General features: G+C 44.5%; 1 protein-coding gene across 4 annotated transcripts in view; it reads right to left on the reverse strand.

The window, feature by feature from the left end:
- Positions 1–296: 296 nt before the first annotated feature.
- The window catches only part of EXO1 (exonuclease 1), an 83,331-nt gene continuing 71,097 nt past the window's right edge, over positions 297–12,530 (reverse strand). For all 4 annotated transcript variants that reach the window (XM_030195204.1, XM_030195206.1, XM_030195203.1 and 1 more), the window contains exon 14: positions 297–655. In XM_030195204.1, coding sequence (XP_030051064.1) covers positions 604–655 — 52 coding nt within the window. In that variant the 3' untranslated portion in view covers positions 297–603. The remainder of the gene's footprint in view (positions 656–12,530) is intronic.

The following is a 12,530-nucleotide window of genomic DNA, read 5'->3' on the forward strand; positions in this document are numbered from 1 at the left end:
GGGGGTTCCTTTTACTAAGGTGCGCTAAAAATCAGCTGGTGCTAAATGCTGAGACACCTATTATATTCCTATGGGTGTTTCGCGTTTAGTGCCAGCTGGTTTTTAGCGTGAGAAAAACGCAAGTGCACCTTGGTAAAAGACCCCCACCCCCCCACCAAGTTAAAAAATATATATGCTCAAGCTCAACCCTCAGGGTTAAATAGTTTTTGGCTATAACCATTCAAATTAAAAAAGAATGCTGTACACAACAAATAATTTGTAGAAAATTAAACACTTTCAAAAGATTTTATTCTGTTTACAGTATTGAAGTGTACTTTATGTATAAACTGTAAAAAGTTGCTTAAAAATGATCAGAAAAATATGCAGCTTATGTAAGAGTTATAGTCTTGCATCTAAATTCCCTTCTACTTCAGAAAAATGCATTTCTACGTTACAAATGGAGAGTAAGGGGCAACAAACATGGCAGTTTTTTGTAATCTGTTATCTGTCTACTATTGGTGTTTAATACAGTTGGTCATGTGAAGAGCCATCTCTGAACATGACCACATTCTGATTTGTTGCAAATGTCCTCATCTGTTTCTGGTGTGAGTACAAAATTATCTTTCACAGGAGACAATGGTTCAGTTTTCTTGCAAGATGGGAGCGTTCAGAATGTCTGCAAGAAAAACAAGGAAATGAGTTGGGCAAGACTGAGTACATCACATGTCTAAATCAGATACACCTTTTATAATGTGTGCTAACAAATAATTAATTTTTGTTCATGACTTTAATTCAAACAAATCTGGTTCAATACTATGAATACTATGTAGGTATATTTTTCAGTTACAATACTGGTACACAAACTCTTATCTGAAATTCCAAAAATAGAATTTTTCATGGAGGTTGTCTATACACCGAAGATCACTTTGGTGCCAAACATGCTCCAATGTGACAAACACAACCCAAAAAGAGTAGCAGACTCCCCTATGGGTAACAGTAAGAGCAGAAATGAATAATATTAACCAATTAGTACTGAAAGTTGTACGATACTTTCACACTAAGCTCCTAATGCCTAATCTTCCTACCCATTCCGAAATCTGAAGTTATAAAATCCAAAATGTGTCTGGTCCCAAGGATTTTGGATAAGAAACTGTGTACCTGTACTACAAAAAGCAGACATGACTGTAAAATTAATAGATCTGGGTTATCTAAGGTTTCACTGGATAATGAAGTTCTTGTTGGTTTAGGTATTATAAAAAATTTCATTCAATTATTTAAAAAAAAAAAAAAAAAATTAAGACTATTCAAAAAATTGAGCCTTTATTCCTTTATTCTCAAATCTGTTTAGAATAATAAGGGGCCCTTTTACAAAGGGGCGGTAGGCTCTACGTGCGTGCAGCATGCGCCAAAATAGAATACCGCCAGGTAAGTGCACCCCCTCGGTGGTAATTGGATTTGGCATGTGCCCATACCACTGAGACAAAGTATTTTTATTTTCTACTGTGTGCGGCGTTTCTGGCATTAATCGGCAGTTGGTGTGTGCCGACTGGTCACCGCGCACGAGCCCTTACCGTTAGATCAATGGGTGGCATTAAGAGCTCAGGCTGTAAATAGGCGCACGCTGGTTTCAATTTTACCGCAAGCCCTTTTCCTGGACCATTGAAAAAAAGCCCTTTCTCCCCAGATGTGGTAAAAACTGGCCCAGAACCACCAGAACCTCCAAAAACACGTGTCCACACTACCACAGGCCACTTTTTGCCATGGCTTAGTAAAAGGACCCCTAAGTTGGTAGTTTGTCACGGAATAAAACTGATGAACTATAAAGGTTGATGCTAATGAGCACTGAAAAATCTGTGCCCTATTGAGTTTACTGAATGTATGTTAGAAGAATGTGGTGGCACTATTAATTCTTACCTAGCTACAAGTTACCTGACCGAACAAAGAAAATGCATTAAATTTCAGGATGATTCTGTCAGGCACTTATGTCAAACAACTCTCTTATATTTATATTCCTTTCCCTTCTCTATAATAGACATTTTTAATGTAGTTTCAGCATACAAATGGCAGAAAGGTAAAAACACCACTACCCAATATTTTACAGGTCAGATAGCAGAAGGTAAAGAATCCTCAGAACATCAAGACTTGTCTTGATGCTCATTAAACAGCAAAGGCTGCATGGTAAAAATAAGCCTGTTACTACGTTGTCTGAAGTTATTTCTTAACATACAAAGTAATATATATCATAAGGTCAAACCACTGAGATGAGAAAATCTGGTTAACTAGCTACAGGCTAAAAATGTTAGTATTCAAAATGGAAGGAGCTGGCTAAGTAAGGACTGTGGAGCCAATACAGAAAGCCAGCGCAGACAGAAGAATACAATTAGCACAATATCCATGCACAATTTTCTGGACGCACAATACAGAAAAGGGGTTGGCACTGCAGCTATACCTATGCAAAACCTTGAGTTAGATACCAGAAAGCAAAATTTGAAAATCAACAGTAATGAGGCTATTAGCTATTCCACCCCGATGCAGAGAAGAGCATAGAAGACTAAAGCGAGCACAATGCAGGAACTTGAACACCAAGTCTGAGGAGACATAGAACCTTCTTTTGCATATCTGTGAGGATACAGGAGGAGGGGAGAAATACTTGTATACTGGGCGTGCCAGCTGAGCGCAAATACTCTAATGGCATCTGGGCATCCAGATTCCATGATAGAATACTAGTGTAAGTTAGCACTACTGTACCTAAATGTATTCTTTATGTACATAACTGAGAGACCCACCCATACTCCGCCTATCAGGTATATCCCCTTGCACTTACAAACTAAGCAACTTGACATGTGTTACAGAATAGCACCTAGCGCTTACATGCATAAGTGCCAGCATTCAATAACCGACATGCAATCAGTGGCCTAACTAAGCAACAAGTAATGCTACAAGCAAAACAGTAGTCATGACTTTCAAGACAGAATATGAAGGTTACAGTTCTGTGCACAGGTTTTGAGCCTCAAAAAACTTATCTGTGCATGTGCTGGAATGTTATCTGCAAATAAAGTGAAGATACTTACCTGTAGCAGGTATTCTCTGAGGACAGCAGGCCTTATATTTTCACATATGGACAACGTTGCCAGTTCGGAGCTTGTAACAAGCTTAAATAGGTCTCTGAATGTAAGAAATGCTCCCACCGTGCAAGAGTGAGTGCTTTCCAGCACCACTGCGAGAGCACAGGACAGCAGTACAATATAAAGCGTAAGAAAAAGGAAGACAACTCCAAGAGGAGGTGGGAGGGTATGGGAGAATATAGGCCTGCTGTCCTCAGAGAATACCTGCTACAGGTAAGTATCGCGCTTTCTCCAAAGACAAGTAGGCCTATAATCCTCACATGTGGTAATCCCTAGCTATCAGGCTCATTGAAAACAACCAGTGGTCAACTGGAACCTCGCAAACAGCAAGGCAAAAAAGTAATTACCTAAAACTATATATAATGAGGAGAGTGCAGATGGAACAGAACAAAATAGGCCTAGGAGGGTGGAGTTTATTTATTTGTCGCATTTGTATCCCACATTTTGCAGGCTCAATTGTGGCTTACATAATATTGTAAAGGCATTCGCCAAGTCCGGTAGAGGAACAAATACAAGGTGATATAGTCAAATATAGGTACATGTGTTTCAGGTACAATGGGGATCGAGGAAGCGGGAGGTTGTGTATTGTCCATTACGATCTATTGGTTTTGCTGTGTTGTAGTGTGTAGGGTTATGCTGGGTCGGTGGGGTATGCCTTTTGAACAGGTTGGTTTTTAATGGATTTCCTGAAGTTTAGATGGTCGTATGTTGTTTTCACAGCTTTTGGCAGCGTGTCCATAGTTGTGTGCTTATGTAGGAGAAGCTGGATGCGTAGTGGAGGTTAGGTATGCTCAGGATGATCTGGTTATGTTTCTGAGTGGTAGGTCTGTGAGGTCTGTCATGTAACCTGGGACTTGGCCGTAGATGATTTTGTAGACCAGGGTGCAGATTTTGAAGGTAATGCGCTCTTTGATTGCAAGCCAGTGCAGTTTTTCTCAGAGGGATCTGGCACTTTCGAATCGCAATTTGACAAATATCAGCCTGGCTTCTGTGTTTTGAGTGGTCTGAAGTTTCGTTATGAGTTGTTCTTTGCATCCCGCATAGATTCCCTTACAGTAGTCTGCGTGGCTTAGTACCATTGATTGTATTAGGTTACAAAATGAGTCCCTCGGGGAGGAAAGGTTTTACTCGTTTAAGTTTCCACATTGAGTGGAACATTTTCTTTACTGTGAAGTTCACTTGGCTTTCGAGTGTAAGGTTGCGGTCGATTGTGACGCCGAGTATTTTCAAGTTGTCTGAAATGGGGAGGGTTTGTTCTGGAGTGGTTAAGGTTGTGGGTTTGTACGTATTGTGTTGAGATGAGAGGATGAGGCAGTGTGTTTTTTCAGTGTTCACTTTCAGTTGAAAAAGAGTTTGCCATGAGTCCATGATGTTCAATCCAAGTTGATTTTGTTGGTAATTTCTGTTAGATCATGTCTGAAGGAATGTATATAGTAATGTCGTCTGCGTAGATGAACGGATTAAGGCCTTGCTTAGATAAGGATTTGGCCAGAAAGATCATCATTATGTTGAATAGTATTGGTGATAATGGTGATCCTTGAGGTACTCCACAGTCTGTTTTCCATGGTGATGATATGTTTAGGTTTGATTTCACTTGGTATGTTCTGGTGGTTAGAAAACCCTTAATCCAGTTAAGTATGTTTCCAGTAATCCCGAAATAGTCTAAGAGTTTTAGTAGTATATTGTGGTTGACCATGTTGAATGCGCTCAACTTATCAAATTGGAGGAGGAGCATGCTGTTATCTGTGGCTATTTCTTGCTTGAATTTGGCCAGGAGAGTGACTAGCACAGTTTCGTACTATGGAGGGGGCGAAATCCGATTGTGATTCATGTAGTATTGAGAACTTGTCCATTTAGTCAGTGATCTGTTTGATCACCATGCTCTCCATCAGTTTGACTGCTAGTGGAATAGATGTAACTGGACGATAATTGGCAAGTTCGGTGTTTTTTTTCTTGGTATCTTTTGGGATTGGGGTGAGTAGGATGTTACCATGTTCCTCTGGGAAAAGACCTTGTTGGAGCAGGTAGTTTAGGTGGGATGTGAGGTCTGTTAAGAAGCGGTCCAGGGCGGATTTTAGTAGGTGGCTGGGGCAGGTATCCAGTTTGCAGTGGGTGCTAGAGAACCTTTTGATAGCCTGAGAGACTGTTTTGACGGTGAGGAGTGTGAAATTTGACCAAGTTCGGGTCGGCTGGATATTCTCCAGGGTTTGGGTCCAAACTGTTGATGAAGTTATCAGTGTTGACCTGGGGTAGCGTTTTGCGTAGGTTTGTGATTTTTTCATTGAAGTATTTAGCGAGTTTGCTGCAGATGGGATGCTATATTGGTAGCAGTGACCGCTGCGGTGTCTAGTAGTTTGTTCACAAGTTGGTATAGTTTCTTCGTCTCTTTATAGTCTGGCCCTCTTTAAGTTTTGTAGTATGTCCTTTTGGTTTGTCTTATTGCGTATTTATATTTTCTTTGTGTCTGTTTCCATGCGTTAAGTGTGTGTGTTTTTACCAGCTCGTTTGAGTTTCCTGGATTGAGTTTTTAGTCTTTTCAATTCATCGTTAAACCATGGTATGGAGTTATGCCTGCGTGCGCTGCGTAACCCTAGTAGCGCTTTAGAAATGTTAAGTAGTAGTAGTAGTGAGGTTCTTGTACATAAAGGCACTATTTCATCTAGTGTGCTTCTGCATCTGTTGTCCCATTCTGTAAGAAAGTGTGTGGAGTCCGTTTGTGCTTTCCATCTGTTATTGTATATCTGTAACCAGAATGTTTCCGGGTCTATTTGACCTCTAGTGCTGTAGGTAATGTGTTCTTGTGTGCGATATCAGCCCTTCTTCCGCCATCTTAGTAATAAGGTTAGTTTATAGTGGTCGGTCCAAGGTGTTTCTGTCCAGTTAATGTCTGTTATTATTAGGTTCTGGTTTGTTGGTAGTTTGTGTGAAATAAGGTCCAGTGTATGCCCTTTGACGTGTGTTGCTTGCGTTAGTGGCCAGGTGAGGTCCCAGGAATGGAATCCTTACATTCTCGTGTTTGGTGGAGGTTGGGTCTTCTAGGTGAAGGTGATATCTCCTAGTATTAGTATATTGGAGTTGGTCGCACATGTGTTTGAGATGAAGTAGGTGAAGATAGTCTGGCTTTCATTCCAGTTTCCTGGTGGTCTATAAAACAGGACAGAGATGGTCAGATAGGGTTTTGTTGTAGATTCTGAGTGAGGCAATTTCAAGTTGGGGTGTTATGGACTTGGTAATGGTTTTCGATGGTAAACTGGGATCGATAGATTAATGCTAGGCCTCCGCCTCTCTTTTCCTTCCTGGTCCAGTGAACGATTTTATATCCTGGGGGACAGAGGTCTAGGATTATGGGATCAGTTTGGTCGTGGATCCATGTTTCGTTGATGAAGAGAAGATCGAGGTTTCCTGACGTGATGCAGTCTGTTATTAATGTCATTTTGTTTACTACGGATCTGGCGTTAATGTAGCCCATTTGAATTTTTTGGTATGGGTCTGCTGTGTTTGGTGTAATGTGGATTTTTGTTAGTTGGCGTTTCTTTGTTATTGTGGGTTTATTGTGGGGAGGACCTTTCCCTTCTGTTGGGATTTTCCACATGTTGATGTACTTCCTCTGTTTTGGTTATTGTTGGTTGATGGAGGCGGGGAGTGTCTGGTCAGTCTTTGGGGATAATGTGTATGGGAATGATGTTTTCTGTGAGTGGGGTAATTAGTGCTAGGTGGATTAGTGATGAGTAGATTACTAGGAATAATTTGAAGGTGTTCATTTTGGTGATAGATTAATTTGGCTTCTTGCAGGCCGCATTCTGTAGGGTGTGTGATAGTTTTTTTTGTAGACCCCAAACAAATTCTGCAGAACTGTCTGTCCAAACCAACAATCACATCACAAGGCAGTAATAAGATGTGAATGTGTGGACTGAAGACCATGTTGCAGCCTTACACATTTCTTCAATGGAGGCAGACTTCAAATGGGCTAACGCAGCCATAGCCTAGTCTGCTCCTAGTAAAAAGCCAATGCTCGCTTGCAGTCAAAGGTGTGCAGTGCGCTTTTGCCAGGATGGACATGAGGTCGGGGGAAGAATGTTGGCAAGACAATCGACTGGTTCAGATGGAACTCAGACACAACCTCAGGTAGGAACTTAGGGTGTGTGTGTGAAGGACTACTCTGTTATGATGAAACTTTGTATAAGGTGCATCTGCCACCAAGGCCTGGCGCCCACGAACCCTGTAAGGTGAAGTACTAGCCACCAAAAATATGACCTTTCAGGTCAAGTACTTCAGATGACAGGAATCCAGCATCTCAAAAGAAGCTTCATCAGCTGAGTGAGAATGAGGCTGAGGTCCCATGACACATGTACGAGGTTTGACAGGGAGGTTGTAACAGCAAACCTCATGAAGCTAACTAGAGGCTGTCCAGAGATGGGCTTACCTCTACAATATGATGAAAACTAATTGCACTGAAGTGATCTGTAGGAGTTGGTCTTGAGACCAGACTCAGAGAGGTGTGGAAGGCACTCGAGCAGGGTCTGTGTAGGGCAGGAGAATAGGATCTAGGGCCTTGCCCTCACAACCAGACAGAAATCCACCCTCCATTTGAAAGAGTATCACCACTTAGTGAAATCTTTTCGGAAGCCAGCAAGACCCTGGAGACACCCTCAGGAAGATGGAAGAAAGCAAATTCTAAGCTCTCAACATCCAGGCTGAGAGAGCCAGAGACTGGAGGTTGGGATGCAGAAAGAGATCCCTCATTCTACATAAGGGGTTGGAAACACTCCAATCTCCAGGCTCTTCAGAGGATAAACTCCAGAAGAAGAGAGAACCAGATCTGCCTGGGCCAGTAGGGAGCAATCAAGTCATCGTCCCATGGTCTTGCTTGAGTTTCAGCAGTCTTCTTCTCACAAGAGGAATGAGATATATATACAGTAGTCCTGTCCCCCAATGAAGGAGCAAGGCATCAGACACTAGTGGGCTTGGAGTCTGGAACAGAACTGAGGGACTTTGTGATTGGACTGAGTGGCAAAGTGATCCACCAAGGGGGTGCCTCACACTCAGAAGATCTTGTGGACAATGCCAATGCTGAGGGGACCACTTATGTGGTTGCATGACCCGGCTAAGTCTGTCAGCCAGGCTGTTGGTTTGCCCACCAGGTAAGTGGCCTTGAAGAGTGTCTCATGCTGTTGAACCCAATGCCACATCTGGACAGCCTCCTGACACAGAGGGCGTGATCCAGTTGCCCCCCCTGCTTGTACATGTAGTACATGGCAACTGACTGTCCATGTCATTGAGTACAATGTTGTTGTTCAGCTGATCCCTGAAAGCCTTAGAATGTTTCAGATCGCCTGGAGCTCCAGAAGGTTGATTTGGAGATCTGTTTCTTGGGCTTGAGTGTGAAACCCATCTAAGTGAGCTCCCCAACTAGATGGAATGCATGCGTCATCAGCACTTCTGTGGGATGTGGAATAGGAGTCCCAGAGTCAAATTGGATCTAGTTGTCCACCAGAGTAGGGAACCAGCTCTGGCGGAACTTGGATCACATCCTCTAGGTTCTCCATGGCCTGACACCACTGGGAAGCTAGGGTCCATTGGGCAGTTCTCATGTGAAGATGTGCCATAGTGTCACGAACAGTAGAGGCCACGTGGCCCAACAACCTGAATATCTGCGAGGCTGTGACCTGCCAAGCTGCTCAGACTTGAGTGGTGAGGGCAACAAGAGTGTCTACCTGCACCACAGGGAGAAAAGCCCAAGGTGGCTGAGTGTCTGGCAGGGCTCCAATGAACTCCAAATCGCTGGACAGGGAGCAGATGGGGTAGTTTAAAATGAACCCTAGTAGCTCTAACACCCAAATAGTCCTTTGCATGGACCCCTGAACACTGACCTGTGACATGCTCTTCCCCAGTCAGTCACCGAGATAAGGGTACACATGGTCGCCCAGTCTGCGCAGTGACACTGCAAGACACTTAGTGTAAACTCCAGGAGCCGATATGAAGCCAAAAGGCAATAAGCGATACTGGAAGTGACATGTCCCCAGCCGAAACCTTAGATACTTCCTGTGAGCTGGAAGTATTGGGATATTAATATAAGCATCCGTTAAGTCCAAACATCATTTTCCTGAAGCATGGAAAGCAGGGTGCCCAGGGAAACCATCTTAAACTTTTCTTTGACCAGGAATATGTTCAGGCCCCTTAGGTCTAGGATGGGATGCATCCCCCCTGTTTTGTTTTGCCCAAGAAGTACCTGGAATAGAATCCCTTCCCTTCTTCACCTTGTGGAAAGGTTTCAACCGCACAGGCCTTGAGAAGGGCAGAGAGTTCCTCAGTTCCTCTGTAAGTACCTGCTTGTGTTGAGAACTGAAATAATGTTCTCTCAGTAGGCAATCTGGTGGGCTCTGTAGCCAATGCAGGGCCATAACAGAGACGGATTATTTGAAGAATCCACCGGTTGGAGATTACAAGGGGCCACCTTTCTTGGTAAAACTTTAGCGTTCCCTTGACCAGCAAGTCGTGGCTATGCTCTGCTGGAGGCCAGTCAAAAGCTCGCCCCTTGCTTTGACTGGGGAGCTGCCTGGGCCTTTGGCACATGCTGTTGACTAGAATGAGCCTGTTGGGGCTCAGCCTGCTGCGGCTCTGTGAGTAATAAGTACTCCCCTCTTCGACTTGCCAGAAAACCTCCTAGAGGAAGAGGCAGGTGCAAAAGGCGTCTGGTGGAAAAGTAAAATCGATAGTATCAGTGTGTTTGAGGTCAGCAACCTCCTCCACTTCTCTCCAAAAAGATTATTCCACTGGCACGTGGCATCCACCAACCTCTGCTGGACTGCCAGGTCCAAGTCAGAGACATGCAGCCATCACAGTCTGCGCATCACTGTACTCTAGCCAAGAACATAGGACACGCCTTCTGCTGCTTGACCAGCTGGTTATCAGATTCAGCCTGCTCTGGTGGGAGAGAGTCTGCTAAATCAGACATACTGCACACCAAGGACCGCAAGTACAGGCTCATGTAGAGCTGATATGGTAAATGAGCATGGAGGCCCGATACATCTTCCAAACAAAAGAATCCAGGGTTCTAGCTTCTCTTCCCGGGGGCGCAGAAGCATAGTTCCCAGAACTCCTTTTGAGCATGGACTCCATCATCAGGCAATGATGAGGCAACTGGGGCATATCAAACCCTGGGGAAGACTGAATCCAGTACATGCTGTCAATCTTCTTGGAGAGGAGAGGGACTGACAGAAGGGACTTCCAGTTCTTCATCTGAATGTCCCGTAAGATCTCTTGAAGCAGGACTATCACATCCTCTCTCTAGGAGGACAGCTGTAGTCCAGGACCTCAAACATCTTAGCCTTGGGCTTGTCCTCCACTTTCAAAGGAACTGGGATGGCAACTGCCATCTCCTTCACTAAAGAGGAGAAGGAAGGGCTCTTAAGGTGGTAACTTCATCCTTTTCTGTGGCGGGGAGGGATCAGATGGGATGCCATAGGAATCCTCCTCTGAGAAGTACTGTGGATCTTCTTCAGAGTCCCATGAGTGCTCTTCGTGTCAGCCAAGATCTCCTCGTGGGAGGGCAGAGACCGAGCCCACTTTGATGAAGAGGTACCATGACCCCCGAGAGGGGCGTTGAGGTGTTTGCTTTGGCCTTGACTCCTGCAAAGCTTCCTCCACAGATATTGAGAGTGTGCCAACATGGGTGGAAGTCAATGCAGAAACAGCAAGTGCCATCGGCGTCGGAAACCTCACCACATGCTGGTGGCCATGTGGGACTGAAGCAAGAGGCATGGCTGGTGCAAGCACCCCAGGCACTGATGTACTTTGTAGGAACTCCGCCAAAAGCTCAGGGAGCAAGGCTTGGAGGTGCTCATCGAGGGCAGATATGAGGAAAAACTATGGAGCTGGTGTAGAAGCAGGCTGCTGAATCTTCAGGGGTGAACCCAGGTGCCTGGTCCTGGTTGTGTGGAGACCCACGCATCGGCACCTCTTGTACAGAGGGAGAGCAGCCCTCCCGGCACCATGCGTTGAGGGGGATCGATGCTGATGTTTCTTCCGATGCCTTGTATCGATGCTTCCTGGTGCCAAACAGGAGGATATTGTCCCCTCGTTGCCTCTGGGTTGGGTCCGACTCCGATTGGTCCCGGGGAGGGAGGGGGGGAAGGCCTGCGTAGCGGCAGGAGGAGAACCCACTCGATGCACGATCACTCCCAGTGTGCAAGGGTCTTGCAGTCAAATGGACAGACATACCCAATGCAGATGCAACACCGAAGATGTCGATGTCGACAGAAATTGAGGTTTAGACCTGACTCTAAAAATCTACTCTCTGAGCCTCTCCGGCCAACTATGTTCTCTTCTTCATGCAAAAACAGAGAATACAGTTTGCAGGGTTATGATCAGGCCTCAAACACTGCAGACACCAAGAATAGGTGTCTTTGCCAGAGATGGTCGTATTGCACTGGGAGCCTTCGATAACATGAAAGGAAAAACAGCTGTGGCCAAATCAAATGACTCAATTGTGCTAAAAAGGGGTAAACAACAAGAAAAAAGAACAAGGGAAAACCCGACTGGAGCTCAGGCCTAAGCGTGGCCTCGCAAGCGCGATAAAAATGAAGAAAAGAGGCAAAAAAATAAATTTAACAAAAAAAAATAAGGGAATGAATAAAAAGAAGATAAATCTCGCGAGAGGTATAAAAACCAAAAAGGAAGGCACAAAAAGACCGAAGGCCGAACCAGCTGTGATGAGAAGAAATGAATGCATCCTCTCCTCACTATAGAAAAAAAAAAAAAAAAGAGAACTGCTGGTCCCGTGCTCTCGTGGTGGGTGGGAAGGCACTTGCGCATGCGCGGTAGAACACGTCTCACGCTCAAAGACCTATTTTAAGCTTGTTACAAGCTCCGGACTGGCAACACGGACCCAGAGTTACCCACATATGAGAATTATAGGCCTGCTTGTCCTCGGAGAAATACCGGCATCACAAAAATTTGAATGTGCAGATTAAACACTCCAGCACATGAACAGTATGTGTCGATACTTTTTCTTTGCTCGGACATACACAGTACTAGCTGCCCTTAACGTAGAACCTTGTACGCATGCGTCCATGTACTTTCTCTGATTAGCACATAAGTTCTGCATGTATCAAATCTGCATACGATTGAAGCATATATTGGGCATTACCTTTACCTTAAAAGCCATGCATTCAGCCATCAGCACATGGCTCTAATAGTCTTTCAGCACTGGCCTCTTAGCTTGGGCTATAAGATATGTGGAGTTCTTCCTTCTGCCCAAAAATGACAGCTGCATGAGGCAATCGTGAAGGGCGAGGGGTAGGAAATCCTCTTCCCTCCCAGTTCTCTAATGTCAAAGTGTCTTTTCAATTCTCCTTCTCACTCTAGCTCCATCATATTTTTACTGAAGTCCAAGTGCCTCTAGGGGACCCCCTTTCTATTTCCCAT

This window comes from Microcaecilia unicolor, chromosome 3 (genome assembly GCF_901765095.1).
Source record: "Microcaecilia unicolor chromosome 3, aMicUni1.1, whole genome shotgun sequence".
In the NCBI taxonomy this organism is placed as follows: domain Eukaryota; kingdom Metazoa; phylum Chordata; class Amphibia; order Gymnophiona; family Siphonopidae; genus Microcaecilia; species Microcaecilia unicolor.